This window comes from Pavona decussata, unplaced genomic scaffold (assembly GCF_977016875.1).
Source record: "Pavona decussata unplaced genomic scaffold, jaPavDecu1.1 SCAFFOLD_534, whole genome shotgun sequence".
In the NCBI taxonomy this organism is placed as follows: domain Eukaryota; kingdom Metazoa; phylum Cnidaria; class Anthozoa; order Scleractinia; family Agariciidae; genus Pavona; species Pavona decussata.
In genome coordinates this window covers 65,065-82,500 of record NW_028145835.1, presented here as the reverse complement: position 1 = coordinate 82,500, position 17,436 = coordinate 65,065, and the positions used below count along the sequence as shown (strand labels likewise).

Here is a 17,436-nt window from a genome sequence, read left to right as displayed (position 1 = left end):
AAAAAAAAGCCCAAACCAAACAAAACAAGACAAAAGAAACCGTTCACACTGGATCAATCAGGAGCAAAATATTATTTAATAAGGCAATAGCTTTCTTTTAATACATCTTAACAAAACTTGTTGTGGATTATTAAATTTTGCAAGAATGAATGTGAATTTCACATTACAACAGAGCATTTCTGAACAGTGGTAGCTTTGAAAATGTTAAACAGCAGAGTCAGCGTAAAGCCGCTTTCGACTTGGTGCATCCACAAGTCCCATGCATTCGAAATGGAACCACTCTATAGGGCAGCCAGGATTAGCGCGTGTTTAAGCCTTTTTTATAATTTAGCCCTCATGGGTATATCTTTGACTTACCGCCCTCTCAGTGTAACATATGAGGGGAAGGTCTTTGAGCCATATCCATGGTTGTTGCTATATTAAATGCCTGGCTTTCATGAGGATTTGTTTTAAGTTTAAGTTTTCGGGACAACCTCTCCCCTGTAGGTGTGATTTAGGATTTTGAATTTACTCTTCAAATATGTTTTTAGAAGAGTTTGTTCTGAGAAGTCTCAGTCCTTCGCCTTTGATGAAGCCTTTTTTGACCCCTGGGGTGGCACGAAGAGAAGTGCGTATATTGAAATGTTTCAGTAGGTTTGAAGTGCGTACGCACATCAAGAACTGCCAATATGGATGGCGCGAAAATGACAATGTGCAGTCCATTAACTTCGCGAAGAACTTCAGTACCTGAGTCAACCACAGTCAAATCTCCCTGACTGGCCCCGAGGTGGGGACACTGTAAAGAAGCAAAACACATCTTATCTACCACCCCCAGGGGACAGATCTCTGATCAAAAGTGCTTATATGCCCCTATTATCCCCCTATCTGTCCCGGGTCCGGGGGGGGGGGGGGGAGGTGGGGGTTTTAATTGACTAGTGCATTAAGGAAATTGATGCACAGATATGCCTTTACATTGTTTACAAAAGCGTTTTATCAGTGTTTACACAAGAATTTAGCCTTGTCATGTGGCTTTTAATGTGGGACCGGAAAACGAACCCGAAAAAATTGGTCACTGCCGACATTTTTGGGTCTTTCAGACCGACTAAAAAAAATAAAGATTCACTCTAGTGCGGTTTGTTTACACGACTTTGTCATCAAATCCGCTTAAGTGCAACCATCGGCACTTTTCAAGTCTTCCTCGGTCTTTCCGCCAGTTCACAGCAGCTTCCTGATATCAGCCTTTAGTTTGGTAAGCCCTCAGTTCTGTAATTCTGTAATTTTATTCATTTTATCTTGGTTTCATTTCATTCAGATCATTTTAAGATATTTTGGACTTATTTTAGATCATTTTAGGTCATTCCTTGTTTTAGTAACTACGCCAAATGCATCGCATGCAGCTGCCAGTATGCATATTTCAGGTTAAAATCCCTGGCATCCAGTTGCAAAGAGCAGCATTTGATGGTACGTACTGTGGTAGAACCTCAAAAAAAAAAAAACTCCAACTTTGAAGAGATTTATAAATAAAAGAAAACAATCCAAATGATCACGGTTGATTGGATATGGAAAAAGACCTTGACTGTGTTGTTCTCAGCAATCCTCAGGTGCGACATTAAATGAAACAAACGACATCAAACAAACAAACAAACAAACATCAAATGACATGAAACAAAAAGGAATTACACTGATATTAATTACCATATCTTTCTTCAGAAACAAAGGTTAGGAGTCAAATTCGAGGAAAGGAAAATGCATGGCTTTTTTAATGATCTGGTAAGGGCAGTGTGTACTGTCATTTTGTAACATTTTCAGATTTAAGTGCTTTAGTGAATTGGTATTAAAAAGCCAGATTGTCCCCGAGATTGTTGATGCATTGTAATATGTATCAAATACTGTATACATGTAGATCTCTTTAAAATCTTGTGCTTAGCCTTTTGAAGCTGACTGAAGGCGAAATGTTCAAGAGAAATACTGAATGAGAGAGGCAGAAACTCTATCAAGCCCAACCATCAAACCCACCATCTTTACAGTGCCATGAATATATGTTGACAATGTTTGTTTTAATTGGTTTTTGATAGGATCATGTTTCTGATAGTGCCAGTGTGGGTATGAAAGTGAAGATTCTCAGTCTGAGATAAATTATTATTCTGCAAGTTCCACTTATCCTGCTCTTCTAAGCTGTTCCATCCCTGGAAAAGGTGCGTGCTCAATAGGTATTGGATTATAAAGGCATGCTTAAATTAGAATTCAAGTGCACTTTTAAAAATGTGCATGCCAGTTTTAATATCATATATCCACCACTTAAAAGGTTCAATTATATCTCTGGTTTTTGTGACATCACATGGTAGGGAAATGAGCACATCAGCACATTTAAAATGTTTTTCTTTGGTGTGGGGTCCTGAGCCTCCGAATTAGACATGCATGCAGAGCACAGTTTTATTTTACCCCCAGTCTCCCAGCAGTAGTTATATAATATAATAAAAAATATATTTAATAAGTTGTTTGGAGGTGACAATCCTTTTGATCTAGCTGATTTAACATGTCTGGAATTAGACAATGTAACTTCTAACTACTGGACCTACACTGTAAGTTGTCTATATATGAAGAATTCCTGTGGGATGGTTTTTAAATGCATGCCAAGTGATGCCAAGTGGAAGTTATTATAATGTTAATAAGGTTTGATAAGTTTAATAAGTTATGGCAGTGGTTTGCTTACTTACATTGCTAATGGCTAATGGTGGAATATGTGTTGAATAAGTTATATGTCACCTAGCTTGTAAGCCTAATCGTTATTAAAAATTTATTGGGTCTCTAGTAAGGTTTCTTTTTTTTTCTTTTGTAATTGATCAAGTCCCTAAGAGAAGGAGGTGTGGGATTGTGGAAAATTGATTCTGTGTACATGTAAAAAGAACATAACAAGATATGCTGTTATTTTCTTGTTTATTCATGAGATGCATATAAGCATGAGTTGTTTTTCTGCAATTTCCCACCCAGTAGGGGGATTTATAGGGTAAGTTAATTTCCGGTGTGATTCTCTATCTCTTTTTAGAGCCTCAACTGCTTGCCAAAAAGAAAGTTTGTTCCAAGGATCCAAATAACAGTATTCATGTTGAGGATGTGATTCCATATCAAGACTGTGGAGTTCAGAGCTCTAAGAGTAAGTTGACCTAAAAATTATTATGTATGTGAGCAGCATGACTTTGCCACTACAGAACTACACAAAGCTCTGTTTGTGACCACTCCTTAAAGTGTCCATCATTGTGAAATCTGTGACTTATTATAAGCCCTGTGTTAAAAAGATCCTTTAAGTGACATCTACCCTAAGCGATGGCACCACTTTTTTGAATAACCAACCGGCCCTTTTCTCCTAAGCGACCAGTGCAGCCTTCAGAAAACAAGCATTAGCCAATGATGATACTTAAGGTTACAATTGGTAGCTTTCACCAAAGCGTCAGCTCTCTCTTTATGAACCATGTAGAAGTTCATTCAAGGCGGCCGGTATATGATTTTACAGAAAATTTGCATTTGCAGCTTCCAAAATTTATCAAATCGGTATTGCAGCTGCTTGACAAAAATCGCTAAGAATTGCTGCTCGGTGGTAGGACAAATCCAGAAAACAAGACCTTCTGTGTATCTCTGTCTGCTAAACAAGCTACATGTATTACAGTTGCTTCTAGTTCGGGTTTCAAAATGAAGTTGCTACATGATTAGCAATCGGTGTAATTTTGTTCTGCTGAAGCTTATGCCAATTTGGTATTCCACAACACCACCTATAATTTTAAACATTTCCAGTTGTTTAACTCTAGACATACCATTACAGTGTAATTGTAACAGCAGGTTTAATAAACATGTCAAAGACTCGTTTTGGTTTTAAAATATCCATAGAAAACCACTGTGGTGTCCTCAAAATCATGTAAATTGATCAGATTATCAAAGTGTTAACAACATTTGACATAATTTATCTTTAAATCAAAGTCTCCTGTGAGCCAACTCGTGAATGCAGATGACGCATCAGTATTTTAATTGAAATTAAGATGGCTACATACACTACCTTGAAAGCTAAAAGAAGTCATATCTTTGCCTGATCATGTAACGAGAAATAACCATACGTGTACTATAAAAATGATTATAAACTTATTCCCTACATATTGTATAAGGTTATTCTGATGCGCCTTGGAACAAATTTTCGGGTGTTTTTTATTCAAAGTTCATGCCGACACTTCACTCATTCAATTTAAGACACCGCACTTTGTGGAAAAACAGGAAAACTTATAACTTTGCTCATATTAAATGAAAAATCTCCATTCTTGCACTAAAATAATTCTCAAATTTTTATCTACAGATTGAATAAGATTATTTTGATGCGCTGTGAAACAAATTTTCACTTCTTTTTTTATTCAAAGTTCATGCCGACACTTCACTGATTGAATTCAAGACACCGCACTTTCACTGCGCATGCTTGAAAGTCAACAACCGAATCAGCCAACCAACCTAGTGAAAAACCCACCATTGCTATCACTCGTTCATTGTGCATGCTCGCATTTACGAGTTAAAAATGGGTATGAAAGTGGTTCATTTTGCCAGCTTGCTGTGATGTTGGAAGGGAGTGCCCATAGTTTTACGCAACACGGCACAAATTCAATAATCAGCCTGGTCATAATTGCATTTCTGAAATTGAAACCTCCCAGCAAAAAATTAGAAAATTAAAAGAAATCTGATTTTGAAAGATTTGAACTACAACATGCAGGTGTCATGACTGCTCATGTATCCTACCCCCTTAATGTTGTTGTTGGCAACAAGACTTTTTTCTCTAAACATACATTTTGTATTTTTTGCACAAAAATTTAAAATGGGTGTGGTTTTAAAAACAATGGAAGCAGTGCATTTTGCCAGCTTGCTGTGATATTACAAGGGAGTGCCCATAGTTTTACGCAACACGGCACAAACTTCCGTAATCAGCCTGGTCATAATTGCATCTCTGAAATTGAAACCTCCCAGCATAAAATTGGAAATACAAAAATCTGATCATGACAGATTTAAACTACAACATGCAGGTGTCATGACTGCTCATGTATCCTACCCCTTTAATATTGGAGTGGGCAACATGACTAAATTTTTCTCTAAACGTATATTTTTGAATTTTTTTAAACCAGAATTTAACAATTTGGGCCCATTGGACAATGGGGCAGAAAAGTTACAAGTTGTTCAAAGCTTAGTTTTTTTGTACAAATGTTTTCACCAGAGAACATTTACTGTTTTTTACTGTTAATCCTGGTTATGGATCTTCTGTTGTCTAAGTGTAGAGTCGTCCACTGTAAATTAAACTTTTCTTAACAGGGGAACATATGTTATGGATGTTGGAACATAAAGTCTGTTCATACAATGTATTTATATTAGACAATAATGTCAGTCTCCTGCAGTGGAACATTCACAATTAATTAAATTGTAATAGCAATTGGAACCACAATGACAGAGAACTTCTTCCCACATACTCCTGCACATCAAAAGCTCAACGGTATGACCATGAAAAAACTGTAATAATCAAGACTGAGTGTACTGAGACAGCGTATTGTTGCAATCTGATCCCCCATTGAATGAAACAGTACAATTTCAGTCAATTTCAGTCAATTCCAGTAGCTGTAATGAAAACTCACAGACAGATTTTTCAGTTCCTGAGATATTTAAATCTCATTGGGTTGAATTCTGTTACCACAACCTCGAATCTTTCAGCTTTTAGTGGTGAGTTGGCCCCAGAGTGTTATGGTACCCTGTAAACTAAACATGACCTACTCTGAGAAAACCTAACTTTGAAAATGCAAAATCTGCAATGAAACCCAATGGGAAGGAGAAAGAGATGGAGGTCAAAGAATAGCTGCCTCTGTCATGAGATAAGTAACAACACCATCCCCAGGCATTGATATGTTATGTTTTTTTTAATACAGTTCCCTGAAAAAAGGGTGACGATCAGGTTATTAAACTGTGCAAAACATAAAAAGAAGTTGTATGGTTTAAGATAGTGCCACTTTCAGTTCTTCAGTTACTTCACCATTTCATTATGGATATTGGAACTGCAGGGATGTTCCTCAGCACTAAGAAATAATACCTGGATTCTAAAGCAATAACCTGTGAACAGGCTCCCAAGTGGGGTCTATGGCGAAGATGAAAATGGAGCTCTTCCTCGCCCCATACCGTGCTCCCCCTGCCCAGCTCGCCGATTTTTCTTTTCACCTTATACCCCACTTGGGAGCCTGTTCACAGGCTATAAAGCAAATGCCCCATGCAGATAACTGATTTTGGTAGCAAGTCATAATTGCTTGTATTGTACCCATTAATAAGTGTTGTGGAACGCCAAATTCCAATTACCATAATGAAAGACAAAACTTCTGTGCTGTGATGATATTTAAATCTCATAGGTTTTTCCCTGCAAACAACCACTTCACATCTCTCAACTGCATGAACACCGCCAGCACAGTTTCCCAAACACTTCTTTAAGAGGTAATTACGGCTTATAAGAATACCACCTTGATTCATTTTGTTAAAAAACAAAATACTGCCTTTTTCCTGTCCGTGATTCCAATGTCAGTACAGGCTGGTTTTCTCTCTTGACTGATGGCCAAAGTTGTTTAATAATGTTGGACTTAACCATTTTATGGTAAATCAAATCAAAAACTTCTCAGGAAATGTTCATAGTGAAATCTCCTCTCCATGGTGTCGCTAAAGTTGGTTTTGAGCGCAGTCTTCTAATTACCTTTTCGTGAAACTTTTTCATTGTCCTTTTTGACCATTCCTTGGATGGGAATCAACTTTTGCAAGTCTGGATTTCGACCACTAAACGTTGTATTTCTCTTCGATGACTCCTACTGCTGCTTCGAACTCAGCAAAAAAGCATGAAATATCCCTCAACTCCGTGCCGTTTTCTGTACAAGACATGTACTCATCGCTTTTTTCTCTGAAAAACTGGCTTATTTGATCAGAAGGAGGATTCTCCATAAAGAGCTTGGCCGCCATATTAGATTCTACCAAAGCCCCCCAAAATTCTCCCATGACAGGCTGCGCGCCTCTGATGATCCACATTGGATTACCTATGATGGTCTCAAAGGAAGGCAGTGTCTAGGAACTGGTCTCACCGGCCGTGCACACTGTAGGAAAGGGGAGCCTATCTCATTGCTTTTTTTGTTCAGAAATAAAGTCTTTAGAAGTTCTCTCATAAACAAATTGGTGTTTCAACAAAATGTATTACAGTTTTCCTTTTTCCAAGAATCTTAAAACCTAATCTTTTTAAAGTTTAAAATATACTACAAATAAGTGACTCTTAAAACCTTGTGCAGCTAGAGCTGGGCGGACGGTCGATTTGAAGTGAAGGAATGTGCTAAGGCAGCTATAAGAAAGTATAAATTGTCACTAATAGGCCTTTTGCAATAGCTGGTCACATGATCAACTTTCCGATCAAAAACAGTTCTCCTTTGGAAAGTTTTGTTACAAGGTCTTAGGAAATGAGAGAGCATATTTAAAGTACAGTCTGTAGGTTAATTACCCGTAAAACTTTTATCCATATATCTCAATAGTAAGATTAGAAGGATTTGTACTGGAAAACTCCTCAATCTTTATAATTCTTCGGGTCATACTCAGCCTCATCCAGTGATAGGTAATTATGATTATCATCATCATCATCATCATAATTATTATGATTATTATTATTGTCAGTAAGTATTGTCAGTCACTCTTTCCAATATTAGTTTATTCCATATTCCCTATATTTGTCATGCATCTTCCTCCCCCCTTTGACCCAGCAGTCTATTATTATTGGCTCCTCATGTGTTCAAAATCAAGTGTCGATGTTTCCAATGCAAACTACAGTAAATGTAGCATTTTTTTGTTATTTTGTTCAGATAATCAGATTTCTTGTGATTATGAGATGGGATGTGGCTGAAATAGAGTGAAAAATCATACAATTGCATAATATCAGAACCTTGGTATCATCTTCAACCTTATTGGCCTTTCAAACAGATACAAAGAGACAATATAGGTTGGTTTCCATGCAAACACGTGCTCTTCAATGAAGAAAATCAATAGCTCAGCTATGGCAAATAATCCCATTAGTAGAAGTAGTTGTTTATTGGCACGTCCTCTTAAAAGTTTGGCAAGTAGTCTCCATAACTAGTTGTGTAAGTATCATGTCCCCATAAGTTTGGCAAGTAGTCCCCATAAGTAGTTGTGTAAGTATCATGTCCCCGTAAGTTTGGCAAGTAGTCCCCATAAGTAGTTGTGTAAGTATCATGTCCCCATAAATTTGGCAAGTAGTCCCCATAAGTAGTTGTGTAAGTATCATGTCCCCATCAGTTTAGCAAGAATTAAAATTCCCGTTAAGTAGTCAGAGGGGAGTTAGTGAAACCCCAGGAAGCAAATGTCTTGAATTATAACAAACAAGCAACCAAACAGCCTTCTTCTTCTTCTTCTTGTTCCGCATCAGAAGAGGTGGTCCTCGCAAGTAGGGTATCACTATGGAAACACAGACCTCACAAGTTAGGTGAGTATGTCCCCATAAGAATTGTATGGCAAGTAGTACCCATAAGTATTCAAAGTTGAGTAATGGGCAGGTCCTCATAACAAAGACCCCACAAAAAATTGAAATTTCCTAAAGTCTAATCAAGTGTTTAAAGAGATGGGCAAATAAGCTACCAAACATCCATATTTTTTTTTTGATACCTCCAATAGAAAGGGGGGTCCTCATAAGAGGTGTATGGAAACACAGACCTCACAAGTTGCCAAAGGTGAGTATGTGTGCGTGCGTGCGGGTGTCACGGTCTTCTTGCAAATGACCAAAAAAAGAAACACAAAATATGGGCGGACCAAAAACGTGCCTTTTTTCAAAAGCTACTTTCACTTCCTAGAAAATTTGTACCTCCCCCCCCCCCCAAAAAAAAAAAATAATAATAATTATACAAAAGGACTTTTAAATACATTTTGATTTTCTTAAGACATAGTTTGTCTGTATTGACTTGGTTAGCTTGTGTATATTATATTATTGCAATGATTCAAAGTGTGAGATAAATTTATAATTATAAACGCAGGTATGGCAAACAACCTGCTGTTAAAAAGATGAAAAAAAAACTGATATTTCACTCACGCCATTGTATAAAGATAGATCAGTCATCATATAAAGAAGACTTTTCGAACTAAAACTCAACGCACGATTCAATAGCCATACAGGGATCGCATTAGTATAAGTCGGTTGTAATGCTCGGTGAGGGTTTGGACACGAGACAAGAAACAATGTATAGAGCGTGTACACGACGGCCATGTTGGAGGACCGAAACAATAAAATGATTTTCCTTTGGGAAATATATTCTATTTTTATGCAAATATATTCTATTGTTTTATTCCTCCAACATGGCCGCCGTGCACACACTCTATAACCGGAATGACTTGAAAAAACGATATCTGTACTTACAAAGAATTGAAATTTCTTCCCTGGTTTCGTTGACCTCATCTGTATGTGAAAAAATTAAAAAAAAAATTGTCGGTTTGTTCACACTGTATCGATCATCATCATTATCATCATCATACGAACAAGTCAATATCAACAACAAGAACAATTAAATATCACTTTTATAATGCTGAATTTAAATGTTTCCTTGGCACTGCTACAAAAAGATGATTAAACAAGGTGATGTAAGATGGCAATTCAAATCAACTACAGTCGAGCCTACAAGTTATAGGCATATAAGCATTTCTTATATCGTAGACTTGAACAGAACTGTTCAGAAAAAAAATACTCCCGGCACCTTTTGCCCTTCAGTATAAATGTTGCTAAAACAAAACTAATGATTATTGGATCAAGACAAAGACTATCTGCCCAATGTGACGATGTAGAAATCAGAATTGATGACCAAAATTATCAAGAGAGTAGATGAGACCAATCTTTGGGTCTTACCATAGATGCCCAACTCTCTTGGGGTAAACATGTTGAAGAGATTTGCAAGAAAGTCTCTTCAGCTATAAGCGCACTAAAACGTGCGCGGTACTTTATATCCAAAGAAACTGCAATCCAAATTTATAACGCTTTAATTATGCCTCATTTTGATTACTGCAGCCCCGTTTGGGAATCATTTTTGAGTGGTTACTTGAGCGATAAGCTCCAAAAGTTTATACAACCATGCAGCCAGAGTTATAACTAAATTATCCTTTGATGCGAGCTTAAACCACCTTCTCTCCACCCTCGACTGGGAGAGGCTATCTCTTCGGCGAAAGAAACAAAAACCATTAATGATGTATAAAACTATAACAGACCTTGGTCCAGAATATCTACACTGAAGTCTTTTCTCTCAGCGTCACTCTGCTTACAACTTAAGAAACTCCGAGAGAAGCCTGTCCCTGTACAAGCCAAACACCAATTATATGAAACGAAGCGTTTCTTACAGTGGGGCCATGTTATGGAATAACTTGCCCAAAAGCTTAAAAAATGCTTCATCCGTTGAGCATTTCAAGCGAAATATCAAGAAGTTAGCTGATGTATCGGACTCTCACACGGCAATCTTGTAAAGAAGTTGTAATTAGTTTTAGTTTTTTAAGAGTAACAAAGTAACTCAGTAACAGAATTACAAGGTAAGAAGGTAACAGTAACAAGGTAACAAGGTAACAGAGTAACACGGTAACAAGGTAACAAGGTAACAGAGTAACAAGGTAACAAGGTAACAGAGTAACAAGTTAACAAGGTAACAGGGTAACAGAGTAACAAGGTAACAGAGTAACAAGGTAACAGAGTAACAAGGTAACAGAGTAACAAGGTAACAAGATAACAAGGTAACAAGGTAACAAGGTCACAGAGTAACAAGGTAGCAAGGTAACAAGGTAACAGGGTAACAAGGTACCAAGGGAACAAGGTAACAAGGTAACAAGGTAACAGAGTAACAAGGTAACAGTAACAAGGTAACACAGTAACAAGGTAACAAGGTAACAGGGTAACAGAGTAACAAGGTAAAAGAGTAACAAGGTAACAAGGTAACAGAGTAACAAGGTAACAAGGTAACATGGTTACAAGGTAACAAGGTAACAGGGTAACGAGGTAACAGAGTAAAAAGGTAACAAGGTAACAGAGTAACAAGGTAACAGAGTAACAAGGTAACATGGTAACAGAGTAACAAGGTAACAGAGTAACAAGGTAACATGGTTACAAGGTAACAAGGTAACAGAGTAACAAGGTAACAGTAACAAGGTAACATGGTAACAGAGTAACAAGGTAACAGAGTAACAAGGTAACAAGGTAACATGGTTACAAGGTAACAAGGTAACAAGGTAACAAGGTAACAAGGTAACAGGGTAACAAGGTAACAGGGCAACAAGGTAACAGAGTAACAAGGTAACAGAGTAACAAGGTAACAGGGTAACAAGGTAACAAGGTAACAGAGTAACAAGGTAACGGAGTAACAAGGTAACACAGTAACAAGGTAACAAGGTAACAGGGTAACAGAGTAACAAGGTAAAAGAGTAACAAGGTAACAGAGTAACAAGGTAACAAGGTAACATGGTTACAAGGTAACAAGGTAACAGGGTAACGAGGTAACAGAGTAAAAAGGTAACAAGGTAACAGAGTAACAAGGTAACAGAGTAACAAGGTAACATGGTAACAGAGTAACAAGGTAACAGAGTAACAAGGTAACATGGTTACAAGGTAACAAGGTAACAGAGTAACAAGGTAACAGTAACAAGGTAACATGGTAACAGAGTAACAAGGTAACAGAGTAACAAGGTAACAAGGTAACATGGTTACAAGGTAACAAGGTAACAAGGTAACAGGGTAACAAGGTAACAGGGCAACAAGGTAACAGAGTAACAAGGTAACAGAGTAACAAGGTAACAGGGTAACAAGGTAACAAGGTAACAGAGTAACAAGGTAACAGAGTAACAAAGTAAAAGGGTAACAGGGTAACAAGGTAACAGAGTAACAAGGTAACATGGTAACAAGGTAACATGGTTACAAGGTAACAGAGTAACAAGGTAACAGGGTAACAAGGTAACAGAGTAACAAGGTAAAAAAGTAACAGAGTAACAAAGTAACATGGTTACAAGGTAACAGAGTAACAAGGTAACATGGTTACAAGGTAACAGAGTAACAAGGTAACAAGGTAACAGGGTAACAAAGTAACACGGTAACAGAATAACAAAGTAACATGGTTACAAGGTAACAGAGTAACAAAGTAACATGGTTACAAGGTAACAGAGTAACAAGGTAACATGGTTACAAGGTAACAAAGTAACAAGGTAACAGAGTAACAAGGTAACGAGGTAACAGGGTAACAGAGTAACAAGGTAACAGGGTAACAGAGTAACAAGGTAACGAGGTAACAGGGTAACAGAGTATCAAGGTAACAGAGTACAGGGTAACAGAGTAACAAGGTAACAGGGTAGCAGAGTAACAAGGTAACAGAGTAACAAGGTAACAGAGTAACAAGGTAACAGAGTAACAAGGTAACATAGTAACAAGGTAACAGGGTAACAGGGTAACAGATCAACATTGGGGACATAATGATTTCAAAAAGAATTTGGGTACATACTGATTAAAATAAAAAGTGAGGACGTAATAATTACCATATATGAAGTACCTACCCTGGATAAGGGCAATGCGGGCTCTGGGAACGAGATTGCTGCCATTTTTTAAATGAAGAATCTGTGTACTAGGAATCGGAAGACCTTAGATAACAAGGACTGGAACCAGATATTCAGAGCCCAGCGCTTTTCGACGGGTTTGGTGGGGGATGCCAATTCTCGCGGTCTCACAAACCTGGTTCCAGTCCTTGTTATTTAACGATTTCCCTAGAAATCTCATTCCCATTCAAAAACGCGCTCGGGCTCTGGGGACGAGATTGGAGTACAAGCGCAAAGATCAACCAATCACCAACCCTTACTCGGTGAAAGGAAAATTAGAAAAAAATGCCCTCTGTTACAACAAATCAGCTTTAAATAATTGTGCTCTCTGTATTACATTGTTGATGGGGAGTTTGCTGCATATGCATTAAAAATATATAACTTTAGAAAGGATGAGAGACTATGTCCATACGATAAGCAGATTTCTATAAATGCTATCAAAAAAAATTGGAGCTCCGCTTTTAGGCTTGGCTAAATATATATATATTATTTTTGGTGGTGACGACTGCCCATAGTAGTCCCCTGTTCAAAACCTCGGCCACGCTTTGTAAATAGCCAACTGGTAAGCCTCCCTGCCAGCTGAGATTTTTTAAAGTCTGAAAAGTTTCTGTTCTGCTTAAAATATTTGTTTGATTACACGGTCCCACAAGCTTCTAGCTTTAAATCTAATCGTGTATAAATAAATTTACTTTACTTTTTACTTTTACGACATTTTTAGCTGAAATTTTGTCGCAGAAAGCCTTAAATTTTTTTTACAACTCTCGAACAGATATCCACCGAAAAGAACCCTTTGGTACGACCCCTTCATGATTCAGCAGGCAATATACAGGAGGCCACAAAGGTCCAGGAATGAAAATAACTGACAGCCGGGTTGAGGTCCTTAAAAACAGTTATTAGGGAACTGGTCATAACAAGTTTGTTCGAATTAAAAGAGGACTCACCTTGTCTGGGGTAGGGGGGGGGGGGGAAGTTACCGAAGACACCACCAATCTCATGAACATTACCATAAAAATCTTATTGGCTTTAAAATTTGAGTTGGCACAAAAACTTTCAGCTAGCAAGAGTCCGCATCGAAACATGGACAAGAAAAGTGAGGTTTGAATCTCATTGTCATTATTCTACTGCTGGATAGAGGGCTGGCTATGAAATAAAAACACCATCTTTTGAAGTTGAGGAAGAGGGGTGCAGGCACAGACCACCATCTATTTTGTGGTTTGGTGGGTCGGGTTCGAGTAACAATGATTCAAAAGTTTCAAAATAATTTTTTTAATCGGTTTTCATAAATCTGTACCATGGCGATGCATGCGTATCCAGCCGGAATGATTACGCGGGATGCCCTGAGGGGGCATACCGTGTCTAAAAACGGGTCGATTTCTTTTTTTTTTTCTTCGTCGTATACACAAATCGGTACATTAATTTATTCATTAAACTCTCCCCTCTCCTACTCGGGATGTATTGTTACGCGGGATGCCCTGAGGGGGCATACCGTGTCTTAAAACGGGTCGATTTCTTTTTTTTTTTCTTCGTCGTATACACAAATCGGTACATTAATTTATTCATTAAACTCTCCCCTCTCCTACTCGGGATGTATTGTTTTGATTGTCTTCAACAAAAGCAGGCCAATCAACATCCATTCTTGTCGCTTATATTGCGAGGGAGGGGACCCACTCACCCCTACCTGTGTGACGTCAATGCATCATTTGATATATTTATTAAAGACGGATTAAGTCGCGCCATATTGTTTTAACATGTTCTGGACTCAAGTGTGCCGTTTTCAAAGGGAAATTTCACCATTTTGAAGCCGTAAATCGAAAGAATAACTTCTAAGAAGCACCCGACACGTAAAACGGTGGAAATTGGTGAGTTCTTAGTGAAGGAATCGTGCTTTGTTTGACAGTCTTAGACCACGACGCGAGACTGAAAAGAGGTCATTGAGAAGCTTACGTTATCGTAATGGAATTCCACAAATTTCCGCTGATAGTCTGAGTCGCGTAACACACGGAAAACAACGTAACGCGATCGTCGTGACACAAGCTATTCCATTAGCAAGGATAGTTTTATCAATCGGCGAAGCATACAGTTGGAATAAATGAATCAGCCCCAGCATCTCGCGTAATGCCAGTATAGCAGGCATCTTGTTTATTCATTAAACTCACCCCTCTCCTACTCGGGGTGTATTGTTCTGATTGTCTTCAACAGTAGCAGGCCAATCAAAATCCATTCTTGTCGCTTACATCGCGAGGGAGGGGACCCACTCACCCCTACCTGTGTGACGTCAACGCATCATTTGATCTATTTATTAAAAACGGATTAAATTTGGCACCATATTGTTTATAACATGTTCTGGACTCAAGTGTGCCGTTTTCAAACGGAAATTTCACCATTTTGAAGCGGCAAATCAAAAGAACAACTTCTAAGAAGCACTCGACATTTAAAACGGTAGAAATTGGTGAGTTCATGGCGAAGGAATCGTGCTTTGTTTGACAGTCCTTGACAACGACGCGAGACTAAAAAGAGGTCATTGAGAAGCTTACGTTATCGTAATGGAATTCCACACATTTCCGGTGAAAGTCTGAGTCGCGTAACACATGGAAAACAACGTAACGCGATCGTCGTGACTCAAACTATTCCATTAGCAAGGATAGATTTATCAATCGGCGAAGCATACAGTTGGAATAAATGAATGAGCCCCAGCATCACGCGTAATGCCAGTGTAGCAGGCATCTTGTTTTGATTGTCTTCAACAAAAGCAGGCCAATCAAAATCCATTCTTGTCGCTTATATTGCGAGGGAGGGGACCCACTCACCCCTACCTGTGTGACGTCAATGCATCATTTGATATATTTATTAAAGACGGATTAAGTCGCGCCATATTGTTTTAACATGTTCTGGACTCAAGTGTGCCGTTTTCAAAGGGAAATTTCACCATTTTGAAGCGGTAAATCGAAAGAATAACTTCTAAGAAGCACCCGACACGTAAAACGGTGGAAATTGGTGAGTTCTTAGTGAAGGAATCGTGCTTTGTTTGACAGTCTTAGACCACGACGCGAGACTGAAAAGAGGTCATTGAGAAGCTTACGTTATCGTAATGGAATTTGACAAATTTCCGCTGATAGTCTGAGTCGCGTAACACACGGAAAACAACGTAACGCGATCGTCGTGACTCAAACTATTCCATTAGCAAGGATAGTTTTATCAATCGGCGAAGCATACAGTTGGAATAAATGAATCACCCCAGCATCTCGCGTAATGCCAGTATAGCAGGCATCTTGTTTTAACATATTTCCTATGAACATGTTTATTTATGACTACGCTTCATTGTTACATTCCTTTTTAACATTTAGTAACGTCAGTTATACTTTATAGGAGAACAAACCCATTTTTTAACCCACAATTGAGTTAAAAACTTACCGTTAAATGCGGAGCTAAAAGGTTCGGAAGTAGCAATTGATAACAAGTCAAACTTGAATAACTTATACATCAATAGACTTCCTTATTCTATCGATATCCACTTTATCTTCCAGCTTCTTAATAACGTTCTCACGGACGCATGCATATAGGTCTTGACTGAAGGTGAAGATATGAGCAACCTTAAACAGCTGTATGCCCTCCCTTGAGTAAGTGTCGAAGAAGTAGTTCTTGGAGACTTGACTGGCCGTGAAATAGACACCAACGAAGGCAACGTTTACCTGGTTACACTCGTCTACTGTGCACGCCATAATTTGGAAGTTTCCATTCTTCTCTGAGGCGCTGTTGGAACTAAACAGAGTAATCCCTTCTGAAGATTTTGCCAAGTTATCGATAGTTGCATTCACGACTGTCATCATTTCGGCTTCAGGTCCTATCAGGTCGCTCAACAACTCCAGTGTTATTTGGGAAATCTTGAAATCGGACTGAGACGACTGGTATTTATCGAACGCGACACCTTGCTGGACCCATCCAACCTTTCCCATCACGTCAGTGTAAAACCTGTACCAATGTTCAGTGTCATTGAAGCGGTCGTGCTTCTTGTTTGCAGCCAGTTGCGCTAGCAGAACGGAGTATAGGATATCTTGTTTTAGTTGCGCCGTCACGTTTGAGGTAAAGCAAACGAGGCTACCATCATTTACAAACCCAGACACCGAAGGGGCAGCGCCATCTGAAGTGCCAAGTGGCAACACTAAACGCTTTTCAACTTCCAACTCACTTTCAGTTTCTACTGAATTCATGATGACAACTTGGGAGACAGAGATACAATGGAAGCTGCCTTGTCGTGTACAGAAGAGGAAGATTGAACGCTCTCCACTTCCCCTAATTGCTAAATATGGTCACAAAACGACGCTATTGGTCAGATTATACGAACGTGACGTGACGTAAACTCGTCATGACCAAACGTCATCACCTGTTTTGTACACCTCCGTGGAATTAACCAGAGGAACAAGGAGGAGATGGAGCTGACTGAAGATTGAAGGACTTCAATTGTGCTCTAAGAGGGGGACATTGGTTTTTGCGGTATTGCAGTGCTGCGGTATCTTGGTTAATAAAATCCCAACCTTGCGGTGATTGTGGTGATCTCAAACCCTACAGTGTGTGATGTTTATGTTTTTAAACCTACGGTGTTCGGCGAAACGAAATTATTTGCGGTAATGCAGTGTCCTGTTTAACCCTTGTCATAACTAAATTTAGCTTCTATATCTTCGTTAATCCGTGGTTATTTATTCACCTTTAAATTAAAGGCACGTACCACTGTGACCCTATCTTAAAAATCGCGGTTAATTTGGGAATATAGTCAGATACTTTCTAGTTAATCTTCCATATGCTTTAGCTACCAATTCC

General features: G+C 38.6%; 1 protein-coding gene across 1 annotated transcript; it reads right to left on the bottom strand.

Moving 5' to 3' along the window:
• Positions 1 to 7,293: 7,293 nt before the first annotated feature.
• Positions 7,294 to 16,893, bottom strand: LOC146449962 (uncharacterized). The gene is made up of 3 exons (XM_085100945.1): positions 16,033 to 16,893; positions 9,428 to 9,466; positions 7,294 to 8,475 (listed from the first exon to the last, which is right to left on the bottom strand). Exon 1 carries the CDS (start codon positions 16,827 to 16,829, stop codon positions 16,095 to 16,097), a length of 735 nt encoding a protein of 244 aa, XP_084957071.1. The 5' UTR covers positions 16,830 to 16,893; the 3' UTR covers positions 7,294 to 8,475; positions 9,428 to 9,466; positions 16,033 to 16,094.
• Positions 16,894 to 17,436: the final 543 nt, after the last annotated feature.

Bases quoted from the DNA above. Each gene is read 5' to 3' on its own strand.
- LOC146449962 (XM_085100945.1), bottom strand. From the start codon at position 16,829: ATGAATTCAGTAGAAACTGAAAGTGAGTTGGAAGTTGAAAAGCGTTTA.